General features: G+C 38.2%; 2 protein-coding genes across 3 annotated transcripts in view; one reads left to right on the top strand and one right to left on the bottom strand.

Moving 5' to 3' along the window:
* Positions 1–242: 242 nt before the first annotated feature.
* On the bottom strand, positions 243–4,687 carry LOC124162533 (60S ribosomal protein L13). Of its 2 annotated transcripts, none has more exons than XM_046539107.1 (5): positions 4,596–4,687; positions 4,161–4,420; positions 3,903–4,079; positions 3,217–3,348; positions 243–416 (listed from the first exon to the last, which is right to left on the bottom strand). In XM_046539107.1, exons 2-5 carry the CDS (start codon positions 4,404–4,406, stop codon positions 303–305), a joined length of 669 nt encoding a protein of 222 aa, XP_046395063.1. In that variant the 5' UTR covers positions 4,407–4,420; positions 4,596–4,687; the 3' UTR covers positions 243–302. The 2 variants fall into 2 exon arrangements, with proteins under 2 accessions (XP_046395063.1, XP_046395069.1); XM_046539113.1 differs by having other exon boundaries at positions 4,539–4,602.
* Positions 4,688–4,780: 93 nt separating this feature from the next.
* The window catches only part of LOC124162524 (ubiquitin carboxyl-terminal hydrolase 14), a 39,586-nt gene continuing 16,514 nt past the window's right edge, over positions 4,781–27,852 (top strand). Inside the window, exons 1-6 of the mRNA XM_046539096.1 lie at positions 4,781–4,907; positions 5,108–5,286; positions 5,360–5,467; positions 10,675–10,789; positions 11,092–11,321; positions 21,146–21,240. Coding sequence (XP_046395052.1) covers positions 4,892–4,907; positions 5,108–5,286; positions 5,360–5,467; positions 10,675–10,789; positions 11,092–11,321; positions 21,146–21,240 — 743 coding nt within the window. The 5' untranslated portion in view covers positions 4,781–4,891. The remainder of the gene's footprint in view (positions 4,908–5,107; positions 5,287–5,359; positions 5,468–10,674; positions 10,790–11,091; positions 11,322–21,145; positions 21,241–27,852) is intronic.

Raw genomic sequence — 27,852 nt, 5'->3', positions numbered from 1 at the left:
TTTCTTACATATTATTGTTAGGATTATAGTATACTATGATCATTTCAATGTTTCCTATTGCAGGGAATAATACCAGAACTTCATTTCAATGCTCATACAATGAAATGACCCTTAGATACCCTCCAAGACTAGACTTTTAACGTGGAGAAGTACTTGATACCATATCTTCAGATAGAAACTCCAAGTAAAATTCTTATATCACTATGATGGGGTAAGGCATTAAATTCTTAATGAACACAGAATGGCTGCAATAAGCATTTATTTTCACAAATTAAGGCCAACATACATTAAAGGCAAAGGTATTACTTCTTGCCCTTCTTTTTCTCTTTAGGGACTTTCACGGCATCATCAGGATTTTCAGCTGCTTCCTTAGCACGCTTTTGCCTAATTCCAACCAGCCTGGCATCAGCACGGGCCTGTGAAAAAGTAAAATAATGCAAAAATAAAAAAAAAATTCTGTACAAACTGCAAAACAAAAAAGTTGGGCACAAGCAATTACGTTGATAGGCAATTTAAGCTCTTATTCAACACCAAAGGGAGAGAATTTTTAGACAGGCTGCAAATACCTGCAAAATGCAACATTACATAGTTAGGGAAACTATCACAATCACATCACAAAATTTGCACTACAGGTTACTTAGCCTAATTTTTTTCCAAGTCTTGACCCATTAAAAAGGCAATCTCTAAATCAGAAAAAACAAAGCATACTCTTAGAAGTTCATAATTTTTAACTCTTTCAGATCATATAAGACCGTATTATACAAAGTGACAGCAACCTGGTGCACAAGTCAATCTAAAAATGACATACTAGTGGGTGAAGCCGAAATACCAGTGAAGGGTCTTGAAACATGAAACATTGTGGAAAAAGATTTGACAGTTAAAGGTTAAGTCAAAATGATTAAGTGCACCATAGCCTATTACCAATACACTGCCTATTTGAAGGTCCACCATGGTTGAACAAGAACATTAATGGGCCAGGGAGGTCCATTTTCACAATACAGTGAGTCCTCATTCAACGCCATCGTGTTTAATACCATTTTGCCTCAACATCATGAACTGTTCCACATCTTCATTCCTTAATACCATCAGTGCTTCACGATAATATCATCAATTGTGTGCAAGAACAAAAAGGTGAAGTATTCCACAGCGCTACTGGTTGTTGCTAGTTCTTCAAGTGCAGCATTAGGGTTTTTTTTTTACAGTGAAATGCGATAATTGTCACTGCCAATTTTTGATTCAGAGACATTTTCAAAGAAATACAGAAGATAAAGGAGTCTTTTGCATCATCTGGGATGAAAAAAGCAAAAAACTTTAGCAGCTTTAACCTTGGCCCAGAAACCGGATAACTTCGGACCAAGCAAGAATGGAGCCACGTAAATTGAAATTGGACGAATGATATGGCTTCCGGCATGAACAATCAGGCCAATTTAAAAAGAAAAAAAAAGTAAAGGAGTATTGGAGCAAACATCAGTGGCGTCACGGCAAAATTAGCAGTGTCGGAACTAGCGTTCACGTTTATTAGAAGTGAAATATTACTATGTCTGTTTTGTTCCCTTCAAGTTATTATTTACATTTCATTAAAATTTTTTGTTACGAATTTATAGGTTAGAAATTATGAGGCAAGAAAATTGACAGAAGTGTTGACTATTAGGTCTTTTATTAACCAGTAAGGGAACGGCATTCCAGCACCGTGAAACCACTGGCAAACATGTATAATCTTCTATATTATTTCTACTGTATAGATACCTTTTTCTCAACTTATACGCAACCGAACTCTACAAATGAGGTACCAAAATGCACAGAATTTATCAGAGAACATGCGACGGCATATCTTACTTCCTAATTATTGCTATTGTTTCCTAAAATTGGTTTTTGAAAATAATAAAAAAAAAACAAAAACCGGTAAATATTCCTGATGCTAACGGTGCACAAACTGATACATTTGTTTATTTGCAACAATATCTCGCATTCTTTAAATAATGTTATCAAAATGCGGCTGATTCCACATTCAAGTCTCCTGTTGATACGTAAGTATGAGTCATCATGTGCGTTTAACAGAGGATAGTGTAATTACTTCCAATGTTGTATTTAAAGAGGTCCTCTGACCTCAATTTGTACATGAACATTCCAGTTAAATTTATACATAAGAGCGTGCCTTTTTTCTACATTTTAAAATTAGAAACGTGCCTATCCCTCTGTGGACCTGCATTAAAAAGAGCGGCGGAAGCACGCTCGTAAAAAAATTACAGAGAACCCAACCGCAAATAGAAAGCACGGCTCAGAAATCCATTGACATTTGTTTCGTCAGGGCTACCACTGATGTCTCTGACCTTCCATCCACATCCCGGCGAATTATTAATACTCATTACAAGAATGAAAATTTGTCAGTATCCCATATAGTATATTTTTTGAATTAAACTTCACCCATGATTTATTCATTTCAATTTGCCGTAAAAATTATTTTCAAAGTGTAGCTTGTCCTTACAATTCTACACAAGAGAGAAAATGTTCATGACCTACTTTGTATTTGAAATACTTTAAAAGGTTTATTTGCTAATTTCATCATTAGAGTCAACCTTTTCTAGTTATGCTGCACAGATCTCACCAGGCTGCATGCAGTTAACTTTTAGGTAGATGTCCCAGATTTACTTAAAAATATTTAGGAACTTGGAATGTGATCATTCACGTCTGCTACAAACACAGCAATCTTCGCTTTAAGTTTCACAGCATTTACAACATTTTCAGCTCTTTTATTTGCACCACTATCTCAGTAATGCAAATGCCCTGGAAATGCCTGCTCGGGTGACTCTACTACAGAATGGCCAAAAACAAAGTGAGGGATGATCGTTTGTAAATTCATGTCACTGCCGTTGAAGAAGACAGGTACATACTAATTCTTTTGACATTGTTGCCCCACAAACGATATGCTACTTTTTATCGAGTGGGTAGGGCAACAGTTGGAACCTATTTTTACCTTTCTGCATTTTTTCTTATGCATGCAGTGTGATGGTTGTTAATAGCTTCAGTAGGAATGGATGGAATCATAATTCTCATAAATCGGATCCTAATCACATCATTAGCAAGAAACAACCATGAAATTTATGGCCGTAACAGTATTGTACCAATGTTCCACTAACGCACACCAGTATTCTATAAAACTAAGATTGCAGTAGCACACTATAATACAATTAATATACGTGTGTATGTCGTATTTACCTGTCTGAGAGCAGTGAATGCGGAGAACTTCTTCTCCTCCTCCGTAATCGGACGAGCACGAGGTTTACCAGATTGCTGACGGATAGGCATTATGGGTCCCTTCAGCTGTGTAGCCACCTTACGTTCCTCTTCCTGCAAAAACCAAAATAACTTCTTAGTATATTATCACCATGCGATACTTTTAGCATGCCCAACTGGAAACGAACAGGACTCGAGCTCAAGCCATTGGTGTAACAGCACACTATGTGTCTGATCATTTAGCAAGGCTGTTGGAAGTTACCTAACAGGCATTCATGCACATGCATGGCGGTTTCCAGCCTCAGTAGGAATAGGTGGAATCATGGTCCTCATTAATCGGATCCTAATCACATCATCAGCAGGAAACAACCAAGTCATAACATGCTCTTCACAGACTTAGACATAAATAATATTAGCTAATTTAATATACCAAAAACATGAATGCCTGATGCATTAATTAAATACGAAGTGGCAAAATATTAAGTACCCAAGGAGGGATGGGTACACAAGATTACTACAAAGTTATCCCTTCAACGTAAGTAATTCCTGGATAAATTGACCACCTTGAGCTACAGTACAGCAGCACACGGCTGAATCATTAATTTAAAGGAAATATAACGTACTTAAAGGTATTTTTACTTCGACAGTAATATTGCAGTTTTACTTACGCTTGCTTCGCCCTTCTTCACCTTCTTGTTGGGATTAAGAGGGAAAAGGATAAGCTTGGAGCGGTATTCCTTCAATCGCTGGACGTTCATTTGAAGTGACTCCACAGACTTATTCCGCCGACGGTGATCAACTGCAATTCCGATTGTCTTCGCGAAACTAGGATTGAGCCCTGCAGCCTACACACAAAAACAATGTTTCCTTTAGACATGGCGAGTGACAAACGTAAGAAGGGAAGCTTGTACAGGCTGCAGCCTTACCCGGACTTCTTCCAATGTGAAACCTCGCCCAGCACGAAGCTTCGTGTGGTACCTTTGAGTTGGGCATCGCACAATAGGGCGGAGACGTCCAGTTGCTGGTTTCGGGGCGATTGCACGGGCCTTCTTGATACGATTTTGTCTCCTCCTATATTTTCGTGCAGGCTGGTTGAACCAAGTCTTCACATATCTCTGCCAATCTTTGTGGAAATGCCCATTTGGGATCATATTATTCCTTTTGGGAGCCATGGTGCCGTTCCACTCTAGAAATGATACGAACAATAATGAAAATAAAAATTAAACGCATAAATAACATTCACTTGCGTATCTACTTCGTCGAAACTATACAAATATTCGCATTTCTACAAATATTAATCACACCTTACAAAGGATGATAAATATAATTTAGGATAACGTCCACATGTGATTTCTACTTACGTGCTCACGTAGGGAAGAACGACACGTACAGAAAGGAACGGAAGTCACAACTTTTCTTGAGCTTTCTCATTGGCTGGAACTGGTTCGATCCAGCCGGCCCCAAGTTCCTTTGTTCAGATTTTCGAAGGATCCATTTCCGTTCCACATACTACTTCAATCAAGTTCGTGTTTACGTTTATCTGACTTCAACACGAAATTTGAAGAAAGCCGAGTCATACAAAGAGTAGCCGTTAAGGACTTGAAATACATCTGTCTAAATTGTTTAATTGGTTACACAGGCTCTACTTTACATCAAAATGCCTACGTTCAAGGGTAATAATTTGAATATTACTTTGTAATGATATAAATGCTAAATGTATTTCATGACAGTGCATGTATGAAAATGGGAACGTTGACATCAATACCACTCAGCTGGAAATTGTGAATCTTTACATTCCCTAATGATGACAGATTGTAGAGCTTAGACGCGTGACATATCGTTTAACTCAATATTTTACTCTCCTTTTTCATAGTGAAGGTAAAATGGGGAAAAGAAACTTACCCTGACGTTGAAGCGAACACAGATGAGGATCCTCTCCTTTTCAAAGCACAATTGTTTGCTTTGACTGGGGTTCAACCGGAACGTCAAAAAGTTATGTTAAAAGGCACTACGTTACGTGATACGGATTGGGGAAACGTGAAACTGAAGGATGTGAGTAGGTTTTTAAATTTATATTTGTATATACACAGCTGCTATATTCTCTAATTGTCGGCTTTCTTTAAAGGGCGCGACAGTGCTCTTAATGGGTAGTAAAGAGGAGGATGTACCGAAAGAGCCCGTGGAAAAAACCTTATTTGTGGAAGATATGAGTGAAACGGAGATAGCCAATGCCGTAAGTATTAATAATCCGTTTAAAATTTTAAGACGGCATTTGGAAGCATATTTCATGCATCCGCTCTTATGTTCATGCGTTCATTTTAAGTTATTGCTTGATAAAGGATTTGATGATTGCGGTTAGATTACAATTTACTCGGAATTTTTTGCTCGTAGTAGCTTGGTAATGTAGATATTCCTCGTCTTCGTCCCTGGGTCTCATGCCTTTTACCGATGTCCGTGTTTAAAAAAACCCATTCCATTATCAGTAATTGACTTGGCTCTACTGTGGCAATGTGACAGCCGATGTGGAAGAATTGACTGTGCACACATTTTTCGTGACTCGATGGATTTTTTTCAATTTATATTTCCAATTTCTACAATTTCAAATCTCTACCGTTTTCCTGACACCATAATCCTTTTTTATTTCCACCTATTCATATGCATGAATATTTGACATTTTTGTTATCTGGGGATTGCTAATGTGTCAAAGGTTTTGAGTTGCAATAAAGTTATGTCAGTCATAGAATAGATATATTTTCCAGTTTTATAAAACCATCTACTCATTTAAATACCCGCAAATAACTGGTGCAGTTGTCTCTCAGATCTCCTCAGCCTATCATTTTTATTAATCTTAAGTGGAGATGAGTGAACAAATTCAAGGGCATTGCAGGTTATCGAGGTCATATGGGGGCCCCCCTGAAAAACGTTAAATCAGGATTCTACTGTAGGTAATTCTCAATGTACAGGTTTTTATACAGTGGTGAATAATCCCAAACTGTGGTATTTATACCCAAGGGTGTATGAGGGTACGCAACGATCCAGTAGGGGTTATGCCGAAAACAATTGGTACATGCTGGCAGATGCTACATTCCCTAATAGTGGCCTGGTAAGTCTTAACCAATATGTATGCATATTATATGGGGTATTCAAAAGTGTCACATACCCATATTGATATTATGTAATTAAATGCGCACGTTAAATTTTTGAGATACAATATTAGTTACATGTGTGTAGAGGGTTACGGGTGGAAAAAAGGTTGGGAACTGCTAGCTTTGCGGATGCTCTAGCAAAGCACTACCTATCGGCAAAAACAAGTGGGATACAAACAAGCAACTTTAGCTCACTGAAACCTGACTCAAGCCACAATGTGCAGTGGTCCCTTACGTTCAAATAAGAGCTAAATGGACCACAGTTGCATATATCATTTATTTACATGTTAACATACTGAATATAAATTGTTGTATAAACACAACTACATGACAATAATGTTTTATCCCAGGTTTGAAAAATAAATGATACAGCAAGGTTGGAACTCAGGCCGCTGAGATGAGGATCCAACTGAAATTTAAAACACTAAATGAGGATCAGCCATTTTTTTCATGTTTCACGGTCTGTAATATTTGGAATGGCTTTCTATAAATAAGTGATATACTTTTAAGTCACTTAAAGGTGCCACACAGCGGCGTAGCCAGGAATTTCGTTTGGGGGGGTCCAAAACCAGGAGGGTGTGGGAGGGGGGAAAGGTTAGAAAATAGAGGGTTCTAAACTAATTTTAACTCTTTTTATCATGGAAGAAACTTCATTTTGCAAAGAAATATTTTGTAAATGGGTCATTCCATGTCAACTCAACCAGGGTCCCACGCCCACCATTTCTGATTTTGATCATTTTTTCCCTGTTGTTAGTTTCAACCTTAGTTAAGAAAAATCCAAAATATTAAAGACCCATTGCAAGTATTTTCCAAGATATGAGTGTTTGAAGTCAATGAGGCACACACAAAAATTCTGCACCCCAGTCAAATTACTCAAAACTACCATATTTGTGCCCATGTAAAGCCTAAGCCAAATGAGTGAAGGTAGTAAAAATTTTAGAGGCTACAAACATGCAGCTATAGTTATCAAAAATGTAATCAAAACTATTTTCACTTGTAAGCTTTGTTCAAAAATTGCACTTTTGACAAATTTCGACAAAAAAGTGACATTTTCAAACATGTAAAAATCACGTATATCACATGAAAGCCGTAAAAATCTCTGTAAATATGATAAAGACCAACAACTTTAAAATAGAGTGAGGTGTTGGGCAATTTTGAATTTATTTGTTGATAAATCTTATGAAAATGATCATTCCGCTAATGTTTTTTGTTGAAAAATGCCACTTTTTCAACTTCGAATAACCTTCATTTAAATATGAACTTTCAACATTTTGTTTTCTTTAATGTTGAAGCAGAGTAATTTAGTTTTTATATTTTGGGGATGGGATTCCAGACCCCACCTCCTTGTTATGCCACTGGTGCCATATGCGGTAACAATTCCCTTTTCAGGAAAGAGCTAAAAATAATGGTGAAGTAAAATAAAGCAATGAGTGGATTATATTTTAAGAGAATTATAATATACACTTACTTAAAAGCATTCCCCCACACAATATTGCTAGGGATTTGGTTCCATTTTTGCACATTTTTTTAGTTGTCTCAATGAATTTTAGGAAACTTATTCCATAAAAGTGACATTTAGCTGACTATGGCATGTCTAAAATAATAAGAATACCAAGTATAATTCCCAAAAAAATCCTCGTCATTGCATCATTATAGACAAGTGAAATAAAGAGACAGCAGAAGATCCTTAATCTGTAATTATAAATTATGGAATATGTATCTATTTAACGGAATGTTATCTGGAATTTTGCCAACTTAATGTATTGTGTTTCCTCAGCGAAATGAGGGCCAAATGAGCCGTTAAAAATCCTCTCATTTTGAACTTATCGGATTCTGAGATCATCCAAAATAGGAGAATCTTATTTCAAGTATAATGCATACATGTTGAAAGTGTTTCAACTCGATGGTGACACCAGATTTGTTGTCATATATCCACGACCTTATGCAGGTCAAATGGAGCCAGGAGAAGTTGCTTATGCAGCGAGCTGATCACCTTGACTCTGACTCACCTTATTTCTTCCCGGTTAGCTAACTCTGCACCGTGACAAGGTTTAATCATCACCAGAATTGGAGCTATGATGAAAAATTGTCACTGCCTCTGGATTTTGGCAATTTCGTCAGAGTTACGATGTCGAAGTCAACCGCCGAGGAATTCCGGCTGGATTTTTGTATCTCTCTTTTGACACATAAATAGTAGCAGATATTGAATCAACATTGATGATAACCATCCACATGTTGCAAATGGGTTCCGGGATATCTAAATACGATGTAATATGATGTTTTCTCACAGAGATAGAATGCTATCACCCACCATCATGTCTAGTGAAACACTTCCTCGGTTCTTTTTCGTTTTATCCATGGAAACTGACCGAGGATTGGATAATAGAAAGAATCTTTGGGTCAACTGCACAAGTAATATTGGGCCTCCTCTTTGGAAGGGAAAATAGCGGACTGGATAAATACTGACCTAACACTGCGCTTCCTGTAGAGATAAGAGATGAAAGGTGCGTAAGCCATCGATGAAAAAAATTTCCAGAAAACCACCACAGTAGTGGCCCCTGGAGAATAACTTATTTCATCAGTCCTCTCGTAATCATCGAAGTCAGGCTCAAGAAGTGAAAGAGGGTGTAACAGGTTATTAAAAGATCACTTAACTCCATTAGATCAAATTGGAAACAAAAAGTGTTTGGATGAGAAGGGGAGTGAAATATCATGTGAAGACAAATAACCCGGCTGGCTTGCAAGTTGAAGATCCCAGCGCTACATATGCGGGGGAATGGTGATGAAGAAGCATTCCCTGGTAGATTCAATGAACTCTTGCTATAATTTCTTGAGAATATTTTTGTTCTTGAGTAGAAATTCAAAGTTTTCAATAATCATTTGAATCAACCATAATGAAAAAACATATCGGGCAAAAATATCTTGTGCGGTAAATTTTTTATGACCTCAAATGCGGAAACACAAATGAGGATAATTTTTACGTTGCTTGCATAGGGAATGAATCGGGACCCCAAAAAATAAACACTAAATGCGGAAAAACATTGTATGTGAAAACCTTCAATCCGGATCCGATGTACTAGCTTAGGTGGATATTGTTTTCACTTGGCATTCTAAGTTTGTTGCTAATTTTTCATCATTACTGGTTAGCTATGTAGATTGGTGCAGCTCCCTGTCCAATTCGCCCATCTGACAATCTTTTCACCTTTTCTAGTTCTTCTCTTTTTCTATGTATTTCATTTGAGGGCTTCCTTTGCAATTCTAGCTCACCACCTATCCTCCGACAATTGCTATCATTGTACCTTCATATCTTGTTTTGTTCCCTGTTCTTCTCAAGCTTATAATTCTTCAAAGTCTTCTTTTTTCTGTCAATGCTGTTAGGACTTTTGTTTTACTAACTTGGTTGGTCCATTTGATTTCTTCTAAATTCTCATTTTTTAGTTAGTGAAACTATTATATTTTATTGTGTTATCTATACTAACGTGTTGGCTGCTGCACCTGTCGTAGTGACTGGCAATGTGACTTCCTGCCTTGCCGTGCCGGGCATAGTGACCTGGCACAGAGCGACAGAGTTGCAGGGTATTCCTTGTGTCAATGGTCACTGGGAGATATTTTTTTGGCATGGGCCATAACTAAAGTATGTAGTCACTATGGTCAAATTTCTTCAAGATGGAGTGAAGTTCATTTTACATTCATCATAACGACATTTCTGCATGATATGTTAATCATGAAAAAAACACCAATGACATCACAGAAAATATTTGCAAAAACATCATGGTGGTCACGAGTTAAATGAAATATGTATAAATCCATATAAATTTTCCCTTTGAAGTGGAGCTCTTGGTTTAATTTATTTAAAATAACCACCCCTCTTTCACTGTCCTCTTTTTTTATATCTATTCTGATGGTATGGTAAATGGTATCAACCACAGGTAAAATTTGATTTTAATATTGGAAAAATTGCAAATCAGTATCCTTTATATACCAAGCTTGACAAGGAAATAAGTATTGAGAAGTTTGGTAAACCGAGGATGGAGAGAAAGGAAGGGGATTTGGATAATACAACAAATGGAAAAATTGCTTACCACCTTGGAAATGCAGTTTGATTTCTCTTGCAACTGCCCCGGTACAAATCGTGCTTGGATGGTGGTCATACTTGTTTCATAGTTGTTGCATACTTACTTTATGCTATAAATATAATGTAGCCATAGATAACTGCACATGAACTTCACTTGTTACTCTCCTCTTCCATGTTTATTTTTACCTTAGTGTTTAAAACTGATCTTTAAATTTGCAGTTGGACCTCCCTGCAGGATTAATCAACTTAGGAAATACCTGTTATATGAATGCTACAGTTCAGTGCTTGAAAACAGTGCCAGAACTAAAGGAATCTTTGAAAAAGTACATGGGGGGTGAGTTCCTGACTTTTCTTTGTATAATTCATTTTTAAATGTATTGTGAAGGATTTGATTTCCTCATTTTGGGTCTGATTGATAATGAAATGAAATAATGCCAAATGCATGTTTTCCTGACATAAGTATCATGCCTTTTTTCTGCTTTTCTCATATACTAACTTAATTCATTTGATTACATGAGTCATTTCTTCTGCATCTATTCCTAGAGCTACTCAGAAGTTGCACTATGATAATAGATATTGAATTAGTGAATAAGTTTTTTATGTGTACGTTATTTCACTTGGTGTGAATGTTTGCAGGAGTATCATTGTTAGCTGGTGTGGGTGGAGGTGGTAGCTCAAATACCGCAGCTGCCCAGTCTATTACAGCTGCTCTTCGAGACTTGTATGATTCCATGGAAAGGAGAGGAGCGGGAAGCTTGACAAATGCTCAAGGATCAGCTATACACCCTTTAATATTGCTTCAAGTCCTTCATACTGCATTCCCTCGATTTGCTGAAAAAAGTGACCATGGAGGGTTTGTCCAACAGGTAAGCCTTAGGTGGTATCTGCCTTTGTGACCCAAACACCCCTCCATTAGCATTTCTCCCCTTCCCTAGCACCCCTCTCTGGTGAAGGAGCTTGAGTGCATCATAAAAAAACACAGCCCCCAAACGTAGCCTCAGGCAAGGCTGAAGGCCCTTTACCCACCCTTCTTCTACCTGCTACACCTCTCTTTATCCTGCCCCCACTTCCTCAACCCACCCCACTCTTAGGCAGCACCCATCCCACTCTTATTTACTTCACCCACTTGGAATGTTCTGTGACTGTGGAGAAGTGTATGCGTGACCTCTTGAAAATTATACCTAATGTGTTGCTCTTCTTTAGATTTTGGGTTTCATTCTTCACCTTATTTAAAATGATGCTATGTAACGTGGATATAGAAAAAAGATTTTTTAGTTTTTTTAGCACTTGAAATAGATGTACCATAAATGGAAATAAATTTTAGCATGGAAGGGAGAAAGAAAAAAACTAAATAATTATCTAGTTAAATTCTTCTCGGGTTTCGGTCCGGGTGAGGCGCTCATTCTACCTCCCTGCTGATGATTCAGTCAAAGACTTCCCATCGTCATACCTGCCAGGTGTGAGGTGCTGCGATTTTAAAATTGTCTCCCTCCTTCTCTGCAGACTCTCAATAGAAATTAGTTATTTGCTTTGTCCTTTCCAGGCTACTATTTATGATAGCGGCACTACTAATTTTTAGTGTTAACATAAAGAAAATCTTTTATCCATATTAATGATATGCCTAATTTTCAATACGATGGAGAAAGAAACACGAAAACTATATGAGGTTAAGGTACATGCTTTGGGGTATCATTTTTGGGAATTCAGGCAAGTGAACCAATACTTCACCTAAATATCTTGAGAAATAATAAAACGTGTGTTGTGGGAAAAAATGAATGTGAATAATGTTTCTCTTTACATTTCCCCAGTAATGGAAGATGCTTCTCCAGCTTTTCTCCAGTAAACACCTTGCTCCTGATGGCATAAAAGAAGAAAGACTTACTATATAAACATCGCACCTGACTCCCGGCATCAATGGCCTTGCTGATGAATTATAAGTCTTCCATTTTAACTTCCACAAAGATGATAGAGCAGGTAGCCGGACAGAGAGCCCAAAAAGAATTAACTTAAAATATTCGTTGGTAGAAAATCATATCCTACGTAATTTATGATCTTAACTGAATCATAATGAAAATAACTAATTAAAAAGATCACACATTCACCTGGCAATATGGAAGGAACAACTAATATTAACCTACGAAGGTTATTTTGGAAACAGGTTATGACCCTTGTTTTTATTTTTTCTTGTCGCTGAGCGATAGAGGGCATCACAAATGGTGGTAAGGCGGGCTGCCATTAAAATTTCGTATGCGTTGGAAACAAATATCTATCTTATGCATAACATTTGCTATTCGCTACTGACCACAAAATTCTTAGATTAAATTCTTACAATTAAATTTCCAATATGTTGTTTGATTACATTTTCTTAAATGGATGGGAATTTCTTTAGCACCAAGATCGCTGATATTTAACAGTAAAGAATGGGAAGTTTAGTGTCATGTTATTTGTAGCAATCTTTCATAGCATAAAATTAGTACGAAAGCGCATTTTTTTAAAATTCTACCTTAAATAACCACTGAAAAAGTTAAACAAGGCCACTAAAGACAGAAAAAGAGTGCTGGGAACAAAAGCAAACTTTTTAGCAACTTATTAAAAAGGTTTGAAATTACGAAACTCTATATTACGAAGCGCATATTTTCCGGTCCCACTGACTTCATATGATCAAGAGTTTACTGTATTTAGATATATTTTTGTTGAAATAAATATCTGAACTGGGGTTTAATACAGTAAACTCTTGATTTTACGAAATCAGTGGGACCGGAAAATTGGCACTTCGTAAAATCGAGTTTCGTAAATTCAAACCTTTTTCATAAGTCACGAAAAAAATGTTCGTTTTTGTTTCTTCCGCCGTTTTTTGTCTTTAGTGGTCTTATTTAAATGTTTTCGGTGGTTATTCTCGGTATAATTCATAGAAAAGGCTTTTTGCTATCGATTTATGATGTGAAAAATCGTTAAATAACTATACCACCATAAAATTCCCATTTCTTGTTCATACTTCAACATCAACGATCGCTAAAGAAATTCCCGACCAGTTTAGAAAACGTAATCAAATAATGAATTGCAATGTTTATTATAAGAATTTACAGCAATAAATTTGTGGTTAGGAGCCAATAGCTACTATTAAGTATGCAAAAGATAGACATTTGTTTCTGACACCCACGGAATTTTAGCGGCAGCCGGCCTAACCGCCATTTATGTCGCCCTCTATCGCTCAGTGACGAGAAAAAAAGAAAAACAAGGGTCTTAGCCCGTTTCCAAAATAACCTTCGTAAGTTAATATTTCGAGTTACTTCGTATTTTCAGCAGAATGTGCTCTATTTTCACTGAGATTCAATTACGATCATAAATAACGTAGGATGTGATTATCTTCTGGCGAATATTTGAAGTAAATTCTGTTTGAGTTCTCCGTCCGACTACTGTGTTCCATCATCTTTGCAGACGTTGCCATAAAAGACTTAATTCTTTATCACGACTGTATTCTTCATACCGGGTGTTAGGTGACCTGTTCATATATGTAGTATGTTTCTCTCCTTTTATGCCGACAGGAGCAAGGTTCCAACCGGAAAACGGCAGGAGAAACATCTTACAGTATCGGAGAAATATAGATAGAAACGTTATTATCCACATTGATTGTTTTCCTACAAGAGACGTTTTATCATTTCTCAACGTGGTTAAGTATTGGTTCGCTAGCGTGAATTCCCAAAAAATGACACGCAAAAACCTGTACCGTCACCTCATTTAGTTTTCGTGTTCCTTTCTCCGCCGTATTGAAAGTTAGGCAAAGGATCATTGACATATAGAAAAGATTTTCTTAGTTTTAGCACTAAGAAATAGTCGCGCCATAATCGTAAATAAATATAGTGTGGAAAGAGCAAAGAAATTAATTTCAATTGAAAAGTCAGCTGAGAAGAAGAGAGACAATTATAAGCGCGGCACCATTTTCCCGATAGTGGAAGATACTTCTTCTGCCTCTCTCCGGTTAATAACTTCCCCCCGTTGCAGGTAAAGATGAACCATGCCCTTCTCCACAATCGGGGAACGTTCCCAGTGGGTGGGGTGAATAAGAGTGGGATGGGGATTGCCTGAGGGAAGAAGTGTGGTCATCACAAGGACTGGTGAAGGGGGCAGGACAAAGAAGGGTGGGGAAATGGCCTTCAGCTCTGCCTCAGTCTACTTTTGGGGGCCGTATTTTTTTGCGACGCACACAAGCTCAGTCTCCTTAGGGAGGGAGTGAATGGGAAATGCTGGGAAAAGAGGGGTTTGGGATGCGTAAGGTGGGTGTCAGCAAGATCAGCCAAAGGCGGCAGGAGGGAAGGGACAAAGGCTTTTGAAAGACAGAACCCCAGCATGGGAGAACGGGGAAGCGCGTGAGAAGAAAGTTCATGGTTAGACTTGGAAGTGCGTCTTCATTACGAGAAGCCTGAAATATAAATTGGCGGTAAATAGAGCCCAATACTTAAGATATTTAAGTTGTTCATTCACAAAGGCCAATATATACACGAAAAGATATTATGGCGCGGATTGCATGTATCAACGTCCATTTCGGGATGTTATTAATTTCTGTTCCCATTTATAAAAGTAGCAAATAGATTTAAAAGAATGGTAATCATGAATAAAAATATCTAAATCGATATCCAAACGCACATGAGCAAAATAGATGAATGTATACATACCGATCCATCGCAAGTAATGCCGCTCAAGCTTCTTCCGGTACAGGACTTTAAAATCTTGGATAATGCCTTGGTCCAAGGGCTGGGACTTGCTAGTCGAGTTCGGGGGTAAAAAGAGGACTCGAACATTAGCCAATTTTAGATCTTCCACGTATTTATGAACGGTGGCATTATCCATTATTAAAACAATTTTGCTGTTCTCTCCAGCAATTTTTCTCTGTAGACGTATAACCGTTTGCTGGAAAATTTCTCGGGTCATCCAGCTGTTTTCATTTGCATGGTAAAAAACGGGGAGGGCTTCCAATTTTACATGTTTTAAGCACCGTGGCCTTTCAAGTTTCCCAATGACAACGGGCTTATTTTGTCCGTGCCCGTTTGGTTGACGCACAGCCCCACAGTAACACGCACTTTACTCTTTTCCCCCCCACGGCACCTTTGCCCTTTGAAACCCAGGGTTGCGTCAGGTAATGCATTAAAAAATAGCCCAGTTTCAGGGGCAAGCGAGGGTAAGCTCGTGGAGGAAAGGGTCGCGGATTAGGGACCCTTCGAAGTGCTTCGGCGAAAAGTAGTCAAGTAGTCTTCGAAGTACGTTCACAGCAGTGCAAAGGGTTAATTAGGGGTGTACGAAATACTCCGCGTGACCTTCCTGACATGTTAAACTACGAATTATTGTCGATGCTATGTTTACGAACAGGCACGTAAATAGGGGCATAATGTCAGCCGCGATATTTTAACTGAACTCCTACTCCCCCTAAATTCCCACAGTGAGTTTTTTGGCGACCCATTTCTCTCCAAAGTTGCATTATCATTTAAGATTTCGCACTTTTGATGGACCACAGTTGGAAGCGCTGATTTTTTAGCTACTTACGCCGGCGTAACTAGTTTTGTTGACAAATTTTTTGCCGTAGTTCGTATAAACGAATGCCATTTGTTCCTAGGGACCGAGCCGAGGTTCGTAAATTCAAAAAATTTCGTATAATCGAAACTTCGTATAATCGAATAGCGCCATGTATTTAGCATATGCTTTTCACCGGGACCGCAATATCACTTCGTATAATCGAAAACTTCGTAAAATCCTGCTTCGTAAAATCAAGAGTTTACTGTACTTTTAATCCTACTTTTTCAGAGTTTCTTACCTTGTTATTGATTCATATATGCTTCAATTGGCTGTGGTCATTCTAGTTGAAATCCTTAAGGCACATTGTAGTTTGAAGTGATTTGGGATGTACATAAAATTGTTTTTATTATAACATGAATTTAATGCATGCATGTAAACAATTTCCTTAATTCAAATATCTGCAGTGCACTTGTAATAGTAGCTCTAAAACTTCTTAAACACATGGTGAGAAATTCCCATTCAGGTATTGCTTTATCTCAAGTACATTGGTGGAAATAATTAATGCAAAGGTTGTAACGCTTCATTTAATTACTCTTCATTTTCACACGTCACTTACAAACATTTTATTGCACTTTTAAATAATACAAACTCGGGAGCAGGGAAACACCCGTCCGCCATAACTATCACAATCCGAGTCCCCCCTTTTCATCTCCTCCCGCGCCGTCAACAATCCCAACAATTACCTCACTCCACTTCTGCTGCTTATTATTGCTTTTATTTCGTCACACCAACAACCAAAACAAACCACTCAAAATTAGGTGTTACATTTGCCCCATTGGAAAAGAAAATGGAAAGACATGCAATTTTCTTTTTCAAAGCCTTCAAAAACAAAGTATTATGGGTTACGGGCGTGGCCCCAACGCCTTCAGTTTTGAACTTCCCCCTTTCCATCACACAAACACAGTTCACTCCACTTCACACACCGGCATTTCATTATTCCATCTGTCACACTTCTCTTACTTATCACTCCCCTTCTCCGTTCACTTTACTCATTCATTCATCACTGTCATCATTCATTCCAAGCATATAAATACCAACCATGCACTTAATAAACAATCAACAAACACTCCTGCAATCATCCATATCAAATTATTACACATGTATTTACCCTCACTTTTCTCCTGTCACATCACCCTTCCACCGTCTCTCCAGGGTGTAACCACTCTCGCCACCTATCTAATTGCCCCATTTTAAATTTTACTCTCCTCCTTTTCTCCTTCCTCCTTCTTCTCTCCACCCGACCTTCGTCCCTTCTTACGTTACCTTCACGTATCCTAAATATTCTCGCGATCCTCTCATTGTCAGAGTCACCTTCTCCCGCCGATCCAAGCTCGGTTATGTGACTGCTTCCTTCCACCATCATGGAATTGACAAGGTGCTGTCGCTCCGGTTGGCGCGCCTCCGCTACATTGTTTAGTGCAGGCCGCTGATCAGCTGATCTCTCGCCCGGCCGGTGAACGTATCCATCGCCGCGAAAGTTTTTGTCTCGTCGTCCCTCTCTCTGCTGGCTCGACGCCTGCCACTCCCGCTGCTGCGACTTCCATCCGTGCTGCTGGCTGTGCTGGAACGCGCCTCCCGACGTCCTCCACGCACGCTCCTCACGGGGTCCTGATGTATGCCTCCCATCAAACGTCGGGACCTTCAACTGTACCGCGGATGTCATTGTGACGCCGGGTCTCGTGCCTTTCTCATGCACGATGCGTTGGATCGCCTCCTCATCCAGCCCAGCTGCCTTTGAGGTGGATTCTTGTCCTATCTCGTCCGCCATCTTCCCGGGCACTTCCTCCGCTTGTTTTTCCTTTCTCCCCTTACATTCTCGCCGAAACGCCGCTAGCCCTTCGTTGATGCTTTTCATTGTCTCCTCCAACTTTTTGTCTCTTTCTTCTTGTTTGCTATCTCGCCTCTCCAGTTCTGCTTCCCATTTTCTATCTCGACTCTCCCGTTCTTCTTCCCATTTTCTATTTCGACTCTTCTGTTCTTCTAGCATCTGTCTTAGTAGCACCCGTAGGTCACTGTATCCTTGGTCCTGCGTCTCCATCTCAAACTCATGTGTCTCTGTATCTACCCCTTCTTTTATCAAGAGCGGTTTTAAACGTTCCTGCAGCTCAAATTTCGCCCCTTGGGTCGTCGATCCCCGAATCCTCAACAAACTTTGTAAATCCACCTTTTTCAGTTCGTAAAATTTTTTCACTCCCGCCATCTTGAATTCCCGCTCTCTACGACGCGACTCGTTCCTCAGGCGTTCCGTGGTCTCGATCCTCTCGAGAAGTCGTGCCCTACACGTTGCGGCACCAAAATGTAACGTTTCATTTAATTACTCTTCATTTTCACACGTCACTTACAAACATTTTATTGCACTTTTAAATAATACAAACTCGGGAGCAGGGAAACACCCGTCCGCCATAACTATCACAATCCGAGTCCCCCCTTTTCATCTCCTCCCGCGCCGTCAACAATCCCAACAATTACCTCACTCCACTTCTGCTGCTTATTATTGCTTTTATTTCGTCACACCAACAACCAAAACAAACCACTCAAAATTAGGTGTTACAAGGTGATTGGCATCATAAAGCAGACATGGAACATATTTTTAAATTTTATAAATTAAATTTAAAATATCTTGAGAAATGATAAAATGTGCATTCCATAGCATTTTCATAACTGCTATTATAAAATAATTTATAATTATTAAATTCTCCGACCCGAAGTAATCCCACTTGAATAATTACCATAAATAATAATCCATTCTGAATTTTAACTCTTTAATTTAATATTAGTGGTTTCTGCTTATCTTATGAGTGCAAAGAATGCAGGTATTTTGGAAAAACTATTTCGCATTAACTTCATGAACAATCTTCGACAACTTGTGTGACTCATGCTGGGAGGAGCCCTTCAGGCTGCAGGCTTCGCTGCGAAGGTCGCCTGCCTAACGACCAACACAAGAACAGAATACAGGTGGTCTTTTACTCCTCAAATGGGTCTGCTTATCTCAATCCCAGGTTTCAAGCATGAAACCTTTCCATTAGGAAAGGTTAAAAATTTTTGAGAACGTCCACTTGTGAAAAGGGATTGACGTAGCCGATATAATTACTACTCTGAGGCTCCTGCAATTGAAGCAACTGACTACAGTGAAACCTCGATATAACGACACCCCACGGTGCACTAATAAACACTCGCTATAGCGAATTGTCGCTTTACCGGAGGTGGAGCAAATAATAGCCAATATACCTGTTGCGAACAGATATACAGGAACAGGAGTGGTGCGGCGACAGATAAACATCTATTCGATAAACGTAAGCATAAATCCAGACGAAAGGCGATGTTTTTTTGCATCACTAAATTTCCTTACTCAAATAACGACTAACTATTCAAACAATTTATAAGCGCCGCACTGAATAAAAATCATGCAAAGCATTGTTTCGTCAATCATTATATTTATCGAACGACAGTTTACCACATAAATTTGAGACTGAGCACTACTTTAACTTCATTTCTAACAGATCGCTAGCAATTACAGAGGTTAAGGAATCTTCATGAAAGTCTTCCGGCGGTGAAACTCTCGCTATGGCGAGAGCCAACACCGAAAGGGTCTCGTAAAAACGAATTTTTTAACACGCTTATTATAGGGTCAATTGACGGTGCATCGGCTATCTCTCGTAATAGCGGGGGTGTCGCTATATCCCGTACTCGCTTTAACGAGGTTCCACTGTACTTCACTGGCAGATTTCCAAAAAAAGACAAACTTCTGATCGGAAAAGAGTGCTTTCATCTGAGAAAATGGCATCTGAAGGAATGTGTAATTTAAACAAAATGCTGATTCTCACTGCTGCGAATGCATGTTCTTGATGGTTGGAGCTCAATGAATGATAATTAGGCAAATTGAAGATGTACTGGGGTAAGGCCCAAAAGGCATGCACAATGTAACCTCCTTCTGTGTATCTCTCTTAATTACGTCCGAAAAGTTTGAGGAATAGACACTGTACGTTTATACCGTGAATTCTGTTGTGCAAAATCACCACATCTAGGTATCCATGTCACTTAATGAAATATTTTTCAGAAAAAAAGGCAAATTAGTAGACTAGCTCTCATCTCATTATTGTGAAGACAGCCAGGCTCTAAGATGGCAATTGAACCACTTAGGCAGCCGTATTTTTGGTGATGCAACTTTAAAAAAGTGAAATTTTGAATTACTCAGGGAAACCTTCCATTAGTTACATTTCTGGATGATTGATCTTCTACTGTACTTGAAAATGTCTATCTTCAAAAAGTTTGTCCTCGTAATTTTCTCTTACAAATGGAAATTTATATATGTACCCTTATACTGGAGAAACATAGTCACATATGTCGTGGTGTGACAAAGTTTAGAAGACCTAGCTAAGAATTCTTTCTTATATTTTCTGAAGTTTGCTTTGCTCACAAATTCACCTAGAATGGAGTTAACCCTCATCTGAACATCTGTGAACACAGCTCAACTTTTGGGAATTGAAACTCTTTACTCCTACTTAGCACAATTGTTCTGGTGGTGTCATGGGTAAAGTATCATGCTACACTTGTGAAAAGGGATTGACATAGCAATATAATAACTACTCTGAGCCACCATAGTGGCTATAAGAACTACACTGGCCTATGATGAGTGGAGGCACATGGGATAAAATATGCATAACACATTGGAATGATTTATTTCCCTTGTTGCAGCCAACACGAGTGAAATAGGCTGAAATAATTTTGGAAATGTGTCTCATTTGCACTTATTCTTATTTAATTATGCATAGTTTACAAACTTTGCATTTGCTGATGGCCCTGTGGATCATATTCCTTGCAGGGGTTGTTGTTTACACTATTTTAAGCAATTCTTTCCCTCTATTGAAGGCTATCCCTGAATTAGTAAATGAACCAAAACTGTGATGATGTCATGAACTCATGAGAAGTTGGCAGCAACTTTAGAGTTTTTTTGCTTTAAACTTAGAAGAGAATGGTTTCATGGGAGGATTTTTTCATGGTTATTCATCTTTCCCTTCCATTTGTGGTGTTCTTTTATGAATTACAATTTTAGTCTGAATGGACAACCCTGTTAGGTTAATTAAAGTTATTTTATAAAGTACGATTATTCATTTCTTTACAGGATGCCAATGAATGTTGGACAGAAATGGTTAGGATGCTGCAGCAGAAATTACCCCCTTTAGAAGTTCCTGAAAGTAGTACAGGAGAGAAACCTAAGTGAGTTCTGTATTATTTTATGGTATTACCTAAGTTTTTGTATTTTGTTTTGCTATCATCAATCACCAACAGTCATCACGCACAAGATTGGTATTAGGGTCATTCCATGTCAGTTCACCCAGGCATGACACCCACCGACTCGGATTCTAATGAAATTTTTGTCACTAGCTACTATCACCTATCTTATGACCCATGTAAAATATTTCCTCTCTCACTCTCATAGTTTGCAAGATATGAGGAGTCAAAGTTTGAGATGTTTGCTCAGAAGTGGCGCTAGTGGGAGTCAAATTCCAGAGTGCAGGGCACAGGGTAAAAATTCATAACTCAGAAACCACATAATATATTTGAATGAAATTTTGACCCCTTGTCTATCCAAGTTCATAGCTTCCATAGTAATGTCTTTTATTCCCCTTGCATTGTTATGTTGGCCAAAATGATGTCAACAGTTGTTAATTAACCGATTTTTTTTAGCTCAAAAACATTACTTCATATTTTCAGAATTATCACCAAAAGGCAGAGCAGTTAACTCATCCAATTTTTTTTTAAATTGAAGGTTAATATGTGCTCTAATATACTGTGAAATAAAAATGGTGGTGTTTTGACTGCCACTATGAGTATTTCAGGTTTTACTTTTTTTTCTGCCCCCGTGAGAGGGATTTTGGACACGTACTGTAAGATAATAAGTATAAGTGTATCCATACCTTCATGAGGATATATTTGAAATATTGGTCAGTAAATCTAAGACCAAACATGTAGTCTAGTGAATGTGGCTCTTGTTCATACAATTTTTTTTAATAGCAATACTTTGCTTGTGGCAGCTGAGGGTAAAAAAATCCAAATGGCTCAGAAATGTGAAATGATGCTTTTTTCCTGGAATTTACCCATTTTTCAAGTGTTTAGTTCATGGAAAAATTAGTATCAAAATACATTAGGCTCTTACTGTGCATTAAAGGATAAATGGAAATACTAATTTAAATAAAATTATTTAAATAATACACTTCAATGTGTTAAAGGCATCTCCCGAACATCTCTGGAGGCTCTCTCGTGCAACTAAATGCTTTACAATACCACCAATTTCATCACATGGGGATTTTCGATATGGGTGCATAAATTTCACTTTCACATCATGTTCTTCCTCGTGTTTAGAAATCACTAATCCAAAAAACCAGTGGTCATCATAAGCACATGCAATGTACTAGTTTGTTAAGATCTGTGAAAAAGTGATTAAATGAGTCCTGCTGAACTTGAGTTGTACCAAGTTAGCCTCACTTTCACAGAAGAAGTACGGTCTTCCAAACCCTTAGTGATTGAAGAGCTGGCAGAGCAAATGGTATTACTTATAGATATGCAGCAGGTTGTCACCAATATCCACATTCCTTGATGGCAACTGGAGTATTAAATTTCTATTTCACTGGGAGAGATAATGCTGACATTATGTGCCACATTGTTTTCTCCCCTGCCTCACATATGATTGTATTACATGACAAACTTGAGAAGGTAATACAATCCCACCTATTCAGCCTCACTTTTCATTGTTATTTCATCTCCCCAAGGAATAAGAGAATTAAGTGCAACCTCTTGGAAGAATAAAGTGTTACAATGTATCACAGTGAAGGCATGATAAATCAAAATAGATTCTAGGGTACCACTTTTAGTCTTCTGCCAAGTCTTCTTGTGTAAAGATGCTCCATGGGTGTCCAAGTTTATTCTGTGTGTACGATCAGTGTATTTTTACCTGTACATTAATTGTGTGTGCTATGAGTTAGGCAAAGCTGCTCATTGTGAACTTCGACATTAAAAAAGGTTAGTGTCTCCACTATGCTTCAAAATGAGCAAATTGTTGAACTGTGCAGCATTGGAAAAGTAACTGCATCTGATTGCCTCAAAAAAAGCTACACACCAGTGGTGCAACTGAACAAAATTGAGATCATGAGTATGCTTGAAAAACAGCTGTTATCTCTCAGAAGTGGTGTACCTGGGGAAGTCCTATCCAATGTCTGCGAACATCACAGAATATACTATTTGAAAAAGTATGAAACCTACCAAATATATTGTCTTGATCCTTTTAAGAGCCACAAGAAGAAAATATCAAAATCACTGAGAAATGTAAGTCTTGAATTTACAGAAAAGGCCTGTAAAATCCCAACTCTTCGGAATTTAGTGCCAGGAATGAAAGTATGCCAGCCATGTAGGGAGGAAGTACAGAAACACTCCAGGTTTGGAAATGAGCTTTCTGATGTTGAAGCAGTAGATAGTGACAGCAATGATAGTATTTTGAATTTTGAAACAACAGTATCCCAAGAAAAATCAACTGAGCTACTTAACAGAACGCTGCAAGATATAGAGGAGTCACCTTTAAAATTTCATGGCATATCATCTCACAGAAGGTCAACCTACGCTAAAAGGAAAGTAGAGTCAGCATGCAGCAATTTTAAAAGGAAAGTTAAAAGAGTTCTTGATAAAGAACTATCTCCAGAAAAGGATGACCCAAAACTGCCAAAAGAACTACTTCAGAAAGTTCATGATATAGATGTGCTCGTAGACTTAACCCGTCAACGCCCACGGGTGCCATAGGGCACCCAGTGCAGTGCTGAGCCAATGCTCCGGCAATGTATTTAATATGTGAATTTTAGCATACACGTCGGTGCACATACTTAGTAGAAGGTTTCCTCCATTATTCAGTCAGTTTGAATTGTGTTCTTTGTGTGAAGTTCATATGTATCATATTTTTTAAAAGTGAAATATGTGTGAATTTAAAAAAAACTTTGGACGCTGACGGGTTAATCAAACAAAAAGTTGACACATCAAGCACCCATCAAGGAAAGGTACATCTGTTATCATTGGTACCAACTTTATGGAGCAGGAAGAAAGTAATGGAAGAGTTTCATGTGAGTACATTGCCCGCCAAGCAAGAGAACTTTTCAGAGACAATGGAAAATTAGCTGCACCTGAATTGAGAAAAGGGAAGGCAAAAATAAAATATTACAATTAGTTAGGACTTTCTATGAAAGTGATGAGTACTCAAGAATGATGCCTGGAAAGAAAGATTCCATAAGTAACTCCAAAAATGTACATGTTCAGAAGAGATTATTACTTGCTAACTTGAAGGAATTGTATTCCACTTTTAAATTTGACTTCCCCAGAATTAAAATTGGCTTTTCTAAATTCTGCAACCTAGGTCCAAAATGGTTTGTGGCAGCAGGATGTCCGGGAACGCATTCAGTGTTTTTGCACAATTCATTAAAATGTCAACCTACTGCTTAGTGCCTGTAATATAGAGGAAACAAGCCAGGATCTAATTGGTTATTTCATGTGCTCTAGAAATAATAGGGACTGTATACTGCGACATTGCTCTCAGTGTCCTTCACGTGAAAAATTGAAAAGCTTACTGCTGAAAAAGTTTGAAGAATGTGACCCCGGAGATGACGTTTCATACAGTCAGTGGGTTTCCAGTGACAGATATCAACTGGTGAACTTCACGGTGACATTTGATGAGTACCTATCAACTTAAATTGAAAGAGTGGAAAAACTGGTGCCCCATTGATTTATTACGAAGGTACAGGCAAACTACCTTAAGAAAATGAAAGAAAATCCTGGACCCCATGAAGCAGCTGTTCTCTTTGACTTCAGTGAGAACTACTCATATGTTATCCAGGATGAGGCACAAGGGAATCACAGGACAAGTGATAGTTGTACGGTACACCCTGTTGTGATTTATACTCTAGATCACCTGACTAAACAGCTTATTATTTCCAGTTTATGCATCTTGTCAGATGATTTGGAGCATGATGTAGCTTTTGTTTATGAAACCCAAAGAATAATATTTTGCTTTGTTAAGGAAAATTTTACTTTAGTCAAAAAATTGAGTTACTTTAGTGATGGTTGTGCAGGACGGTACAAGAACTGCAAAAAATTTCTCAATCTTTGCAAGCATTACCAGGATTTCTCCTTAATGGCATCATGGACATTCTTTGCTACAAGCCATGGAATATCCCCATGTGATGGAATTGGTGGTATTGTAAAGCATTTAGTTGCCCAAGAAAGCCTCCAGAGAGGTTCAGGAGATGCCTTAAACACATTGAAGTGTATTATTTAAATAATTTTATTTAAATTAGTATTTCCATTTATCCTCTAATGCACAGTAAGAGCCTAATGTATTTTGATACTAATTTTTCCATGAACTAAACACTTGAAAAATGGGTAAATTCCAGGAAAAAAGCATCATTTCACATTTCTGAGCCATTTGGATTTTTTTACCCTCAGCTGCCACAAGCAAAGTATTGCTATTAAAAAAAATTGTATGAACAAGAGCCACATTCACTAGACTACATGTTTGGTCTTAGATTTACTGACCAATATTTCAAATACAGTGGAACTTGGTTAGTACGTTCCTCCTTAGTACGTTTTCCTCCTTAGTACGGCGATTTCCCTCGGTCCCGGTACCATCCGAACAAAATACAGGTAAAAGAATTTGGTTAGTACGTTTGAAAAAATTGCGCTTTCCTGGTTAGTACGCACAATTGCTTGCCGTGACGCAACCCGCAATTCGTTCTCTAGTGTCTTCTTAAGGGTCGCAAACGTCTGAATTCATGATTTAATTTATTATTATTAGCCATTAACATTCTTCCATTCATTCCACATCTCTTTCTTCTACCGTAATTTATCCAAATGCATTTCTAAATTCTTGTGACGTGATGAAAAATACAATGCGGCCATTTTTTGGGAATGTCTGACCATGGTCCTTATATATATATATGGTATATAAGGGCCATGTGTCTGACTATGAAAAACTACATCCTATAAGAAGCCCCAATTTTCCCCACCCCGAGCTCCTCACCTTCTGTTGCCTTTGGAGCTTGGGAGTGCCCACTGCTGCGCACAAAGTTCATGAGTGGGCAATTGTTGCTATTGCACGAGTTATCATGATGAAGAAATGAGTCTTAACGGTATTAGACAATTCCCACATTATCTAAAACAGTACTGCTCCATAAACTCGACGTCGTGCGTATTTACTTGACTACTGTTGCGGGAGCAGACGATCCTCTGGATCTCCACGCGAAGCTTAGCTTAAAAATACTTGATCTCGGAACGAAAGCAGACGACATTAGACAAATTTTGAAAGTAAATTTCAACTGTTTAATATAAAATTTTCTTGTAATTACGTCGTAATCTAATAATCTTGCGTGTCATCAGTTGATATATCGATCGATATTACAATCGAAATGGTATCATTCCAGAAGCGAATGTCTACGGCTGTTGCCGTAATTTGAAAGTCAATATAATTTTGCCCAATTTTTATGATGTTTAAAAAACCAGTTGACTTACTCCGGGTTGTTGTTATATTCTCCGAGTACGCTGTGAGAAAGAAAAATGACTTGTCTTCGCTTGTCTGAGCTTCACTCGTCCTCGTTCTGTAAATAGATATAGGATAAATCACGGGAGATAAGACGCCGTAATCATGAAATCCTCTCCGGGATGTCCATGAAAAATTGCGATTTTTATTCACATGGTAGCGCTCATTTTCTTGATTTTAAATGTGAAAAGAGTTCAGGAAGGCGATCCTATGAGAACTACTGATAGTAATTGTAATTATGACGACTTTTTCACTGATTGCAATAACCCCGACTGCTATTATTTACTTTCCTCGTTAGTACGTTTTCCTGGTTAGTACGTTCATTTTTCGTGGTCCCTTCGGAAACGTACTAACCAAGTTCCACTGTATATCCTCATGAAGGTATGGATACACTTATACTTATTATCTTACAGTACGTGTCCAAAATCCCTCTCACGGGGGCAGAAAAAAAAGTAAAACCTGAAATACTCATAGTGGCAGTCAAAACACCACCATTTTTATTCCACAGTATATTGGAGCACATATTAACCTTCAATTAAAAAAAAAATTGGATGAGTTAACTGCTCTGCCTTTTGGTGATAATTCTGAAAATATGAAGTAATGTTTTTGAGCTAAAAAAAATCGGTTAATTAACAACTGTTGACATCATTTTGGCCAACATAACAATGCAAGGGGAATAAAAGACATTACTATGGAAGCTATGAACTTGGATAGACAAGGGGTCAAAATTTCATTCAAATATATTATGTGGTTTCTGAGTTATGAATTTTTACCCTGTGCCCTGCACTCTGGAATTTGACTCCCACTAGCGCCACTTCTGAGCAAACATCTCAAACTTTGACTCCTCATATCTTGCAAACTATGAGAGTGAGAGAAGAAATATTTTACATGGGTCATTAGATAGGTGATAGTAGCTAGTGACAAAAATTTCATCAAAATCCGAGTCGGTGGGTGTCATTTTGAAAATTTCTGGGTGATTTGACGTGGAATGACCCATTACCCAGCTTTCCACTCAATTCTGGTATCAGTTAATCTTTGAACATCTTCATAATTCTTATGCTATAGGTCCTTCATTAACTGCTCTATTTATATCATCAGTGGCCTGCCTCTGCCATGCTTCCCTTCCACCTGTCCGTCAACAATAATTTTCATGGGACCATTGTGTCCCATGATGTCCCTGATTAAATTCTCCTCTCCTCTATGATAGCAAAGTTCAGTTTCGAATTAGCTGTGCCCAGCCCTGAATGCTATTGAGTGAC

The sequence above is a fragment of the Ischnura elegans genome, chromosome 1 (assembly GCF_921293095.1).
Source record: "Ischnura elegans chromosome 1, ioIscEleg1.1, whole genome shotgun sequence".
NCBI classification, from domain to species: Eukaryota; Metazoa; Arthropoda; class Insecta; order Odonata; family Coenagrionidae; genus Ischnura; species Ischnura elegans.
The sequence above is the reverse complement of the archived record's forward strand: the minus strand, read 5'-3'. Positions and strand labels throughout refer to the sequence as shown.

Excerpts from the sequence above, each read along its gene's own strand:
- LOC124162533 (XM_046539107.1), bottom strand. The coding sequence starts at position 4,406 with ATGGCTCCCAAAAGGAATAATATGATCCCAAATGGGCATTTCCACAAA. Across the intron at positions 3,349-3,902 it reads TGAAGAAGGGCGAAGCAAGC|GAAGAGGAACGTAAGGTGGC; the intron begins GTAAGTAAAACT and ends TGGTTTTTGCAG. Across the intron at positions 417-3,216 it reads CATTCACTGCTCTCAGACAG|GCCCGTGCTGATGCCAGGCT; the intron begins GTAAATACGACA and ends ACTTTTTCACAG.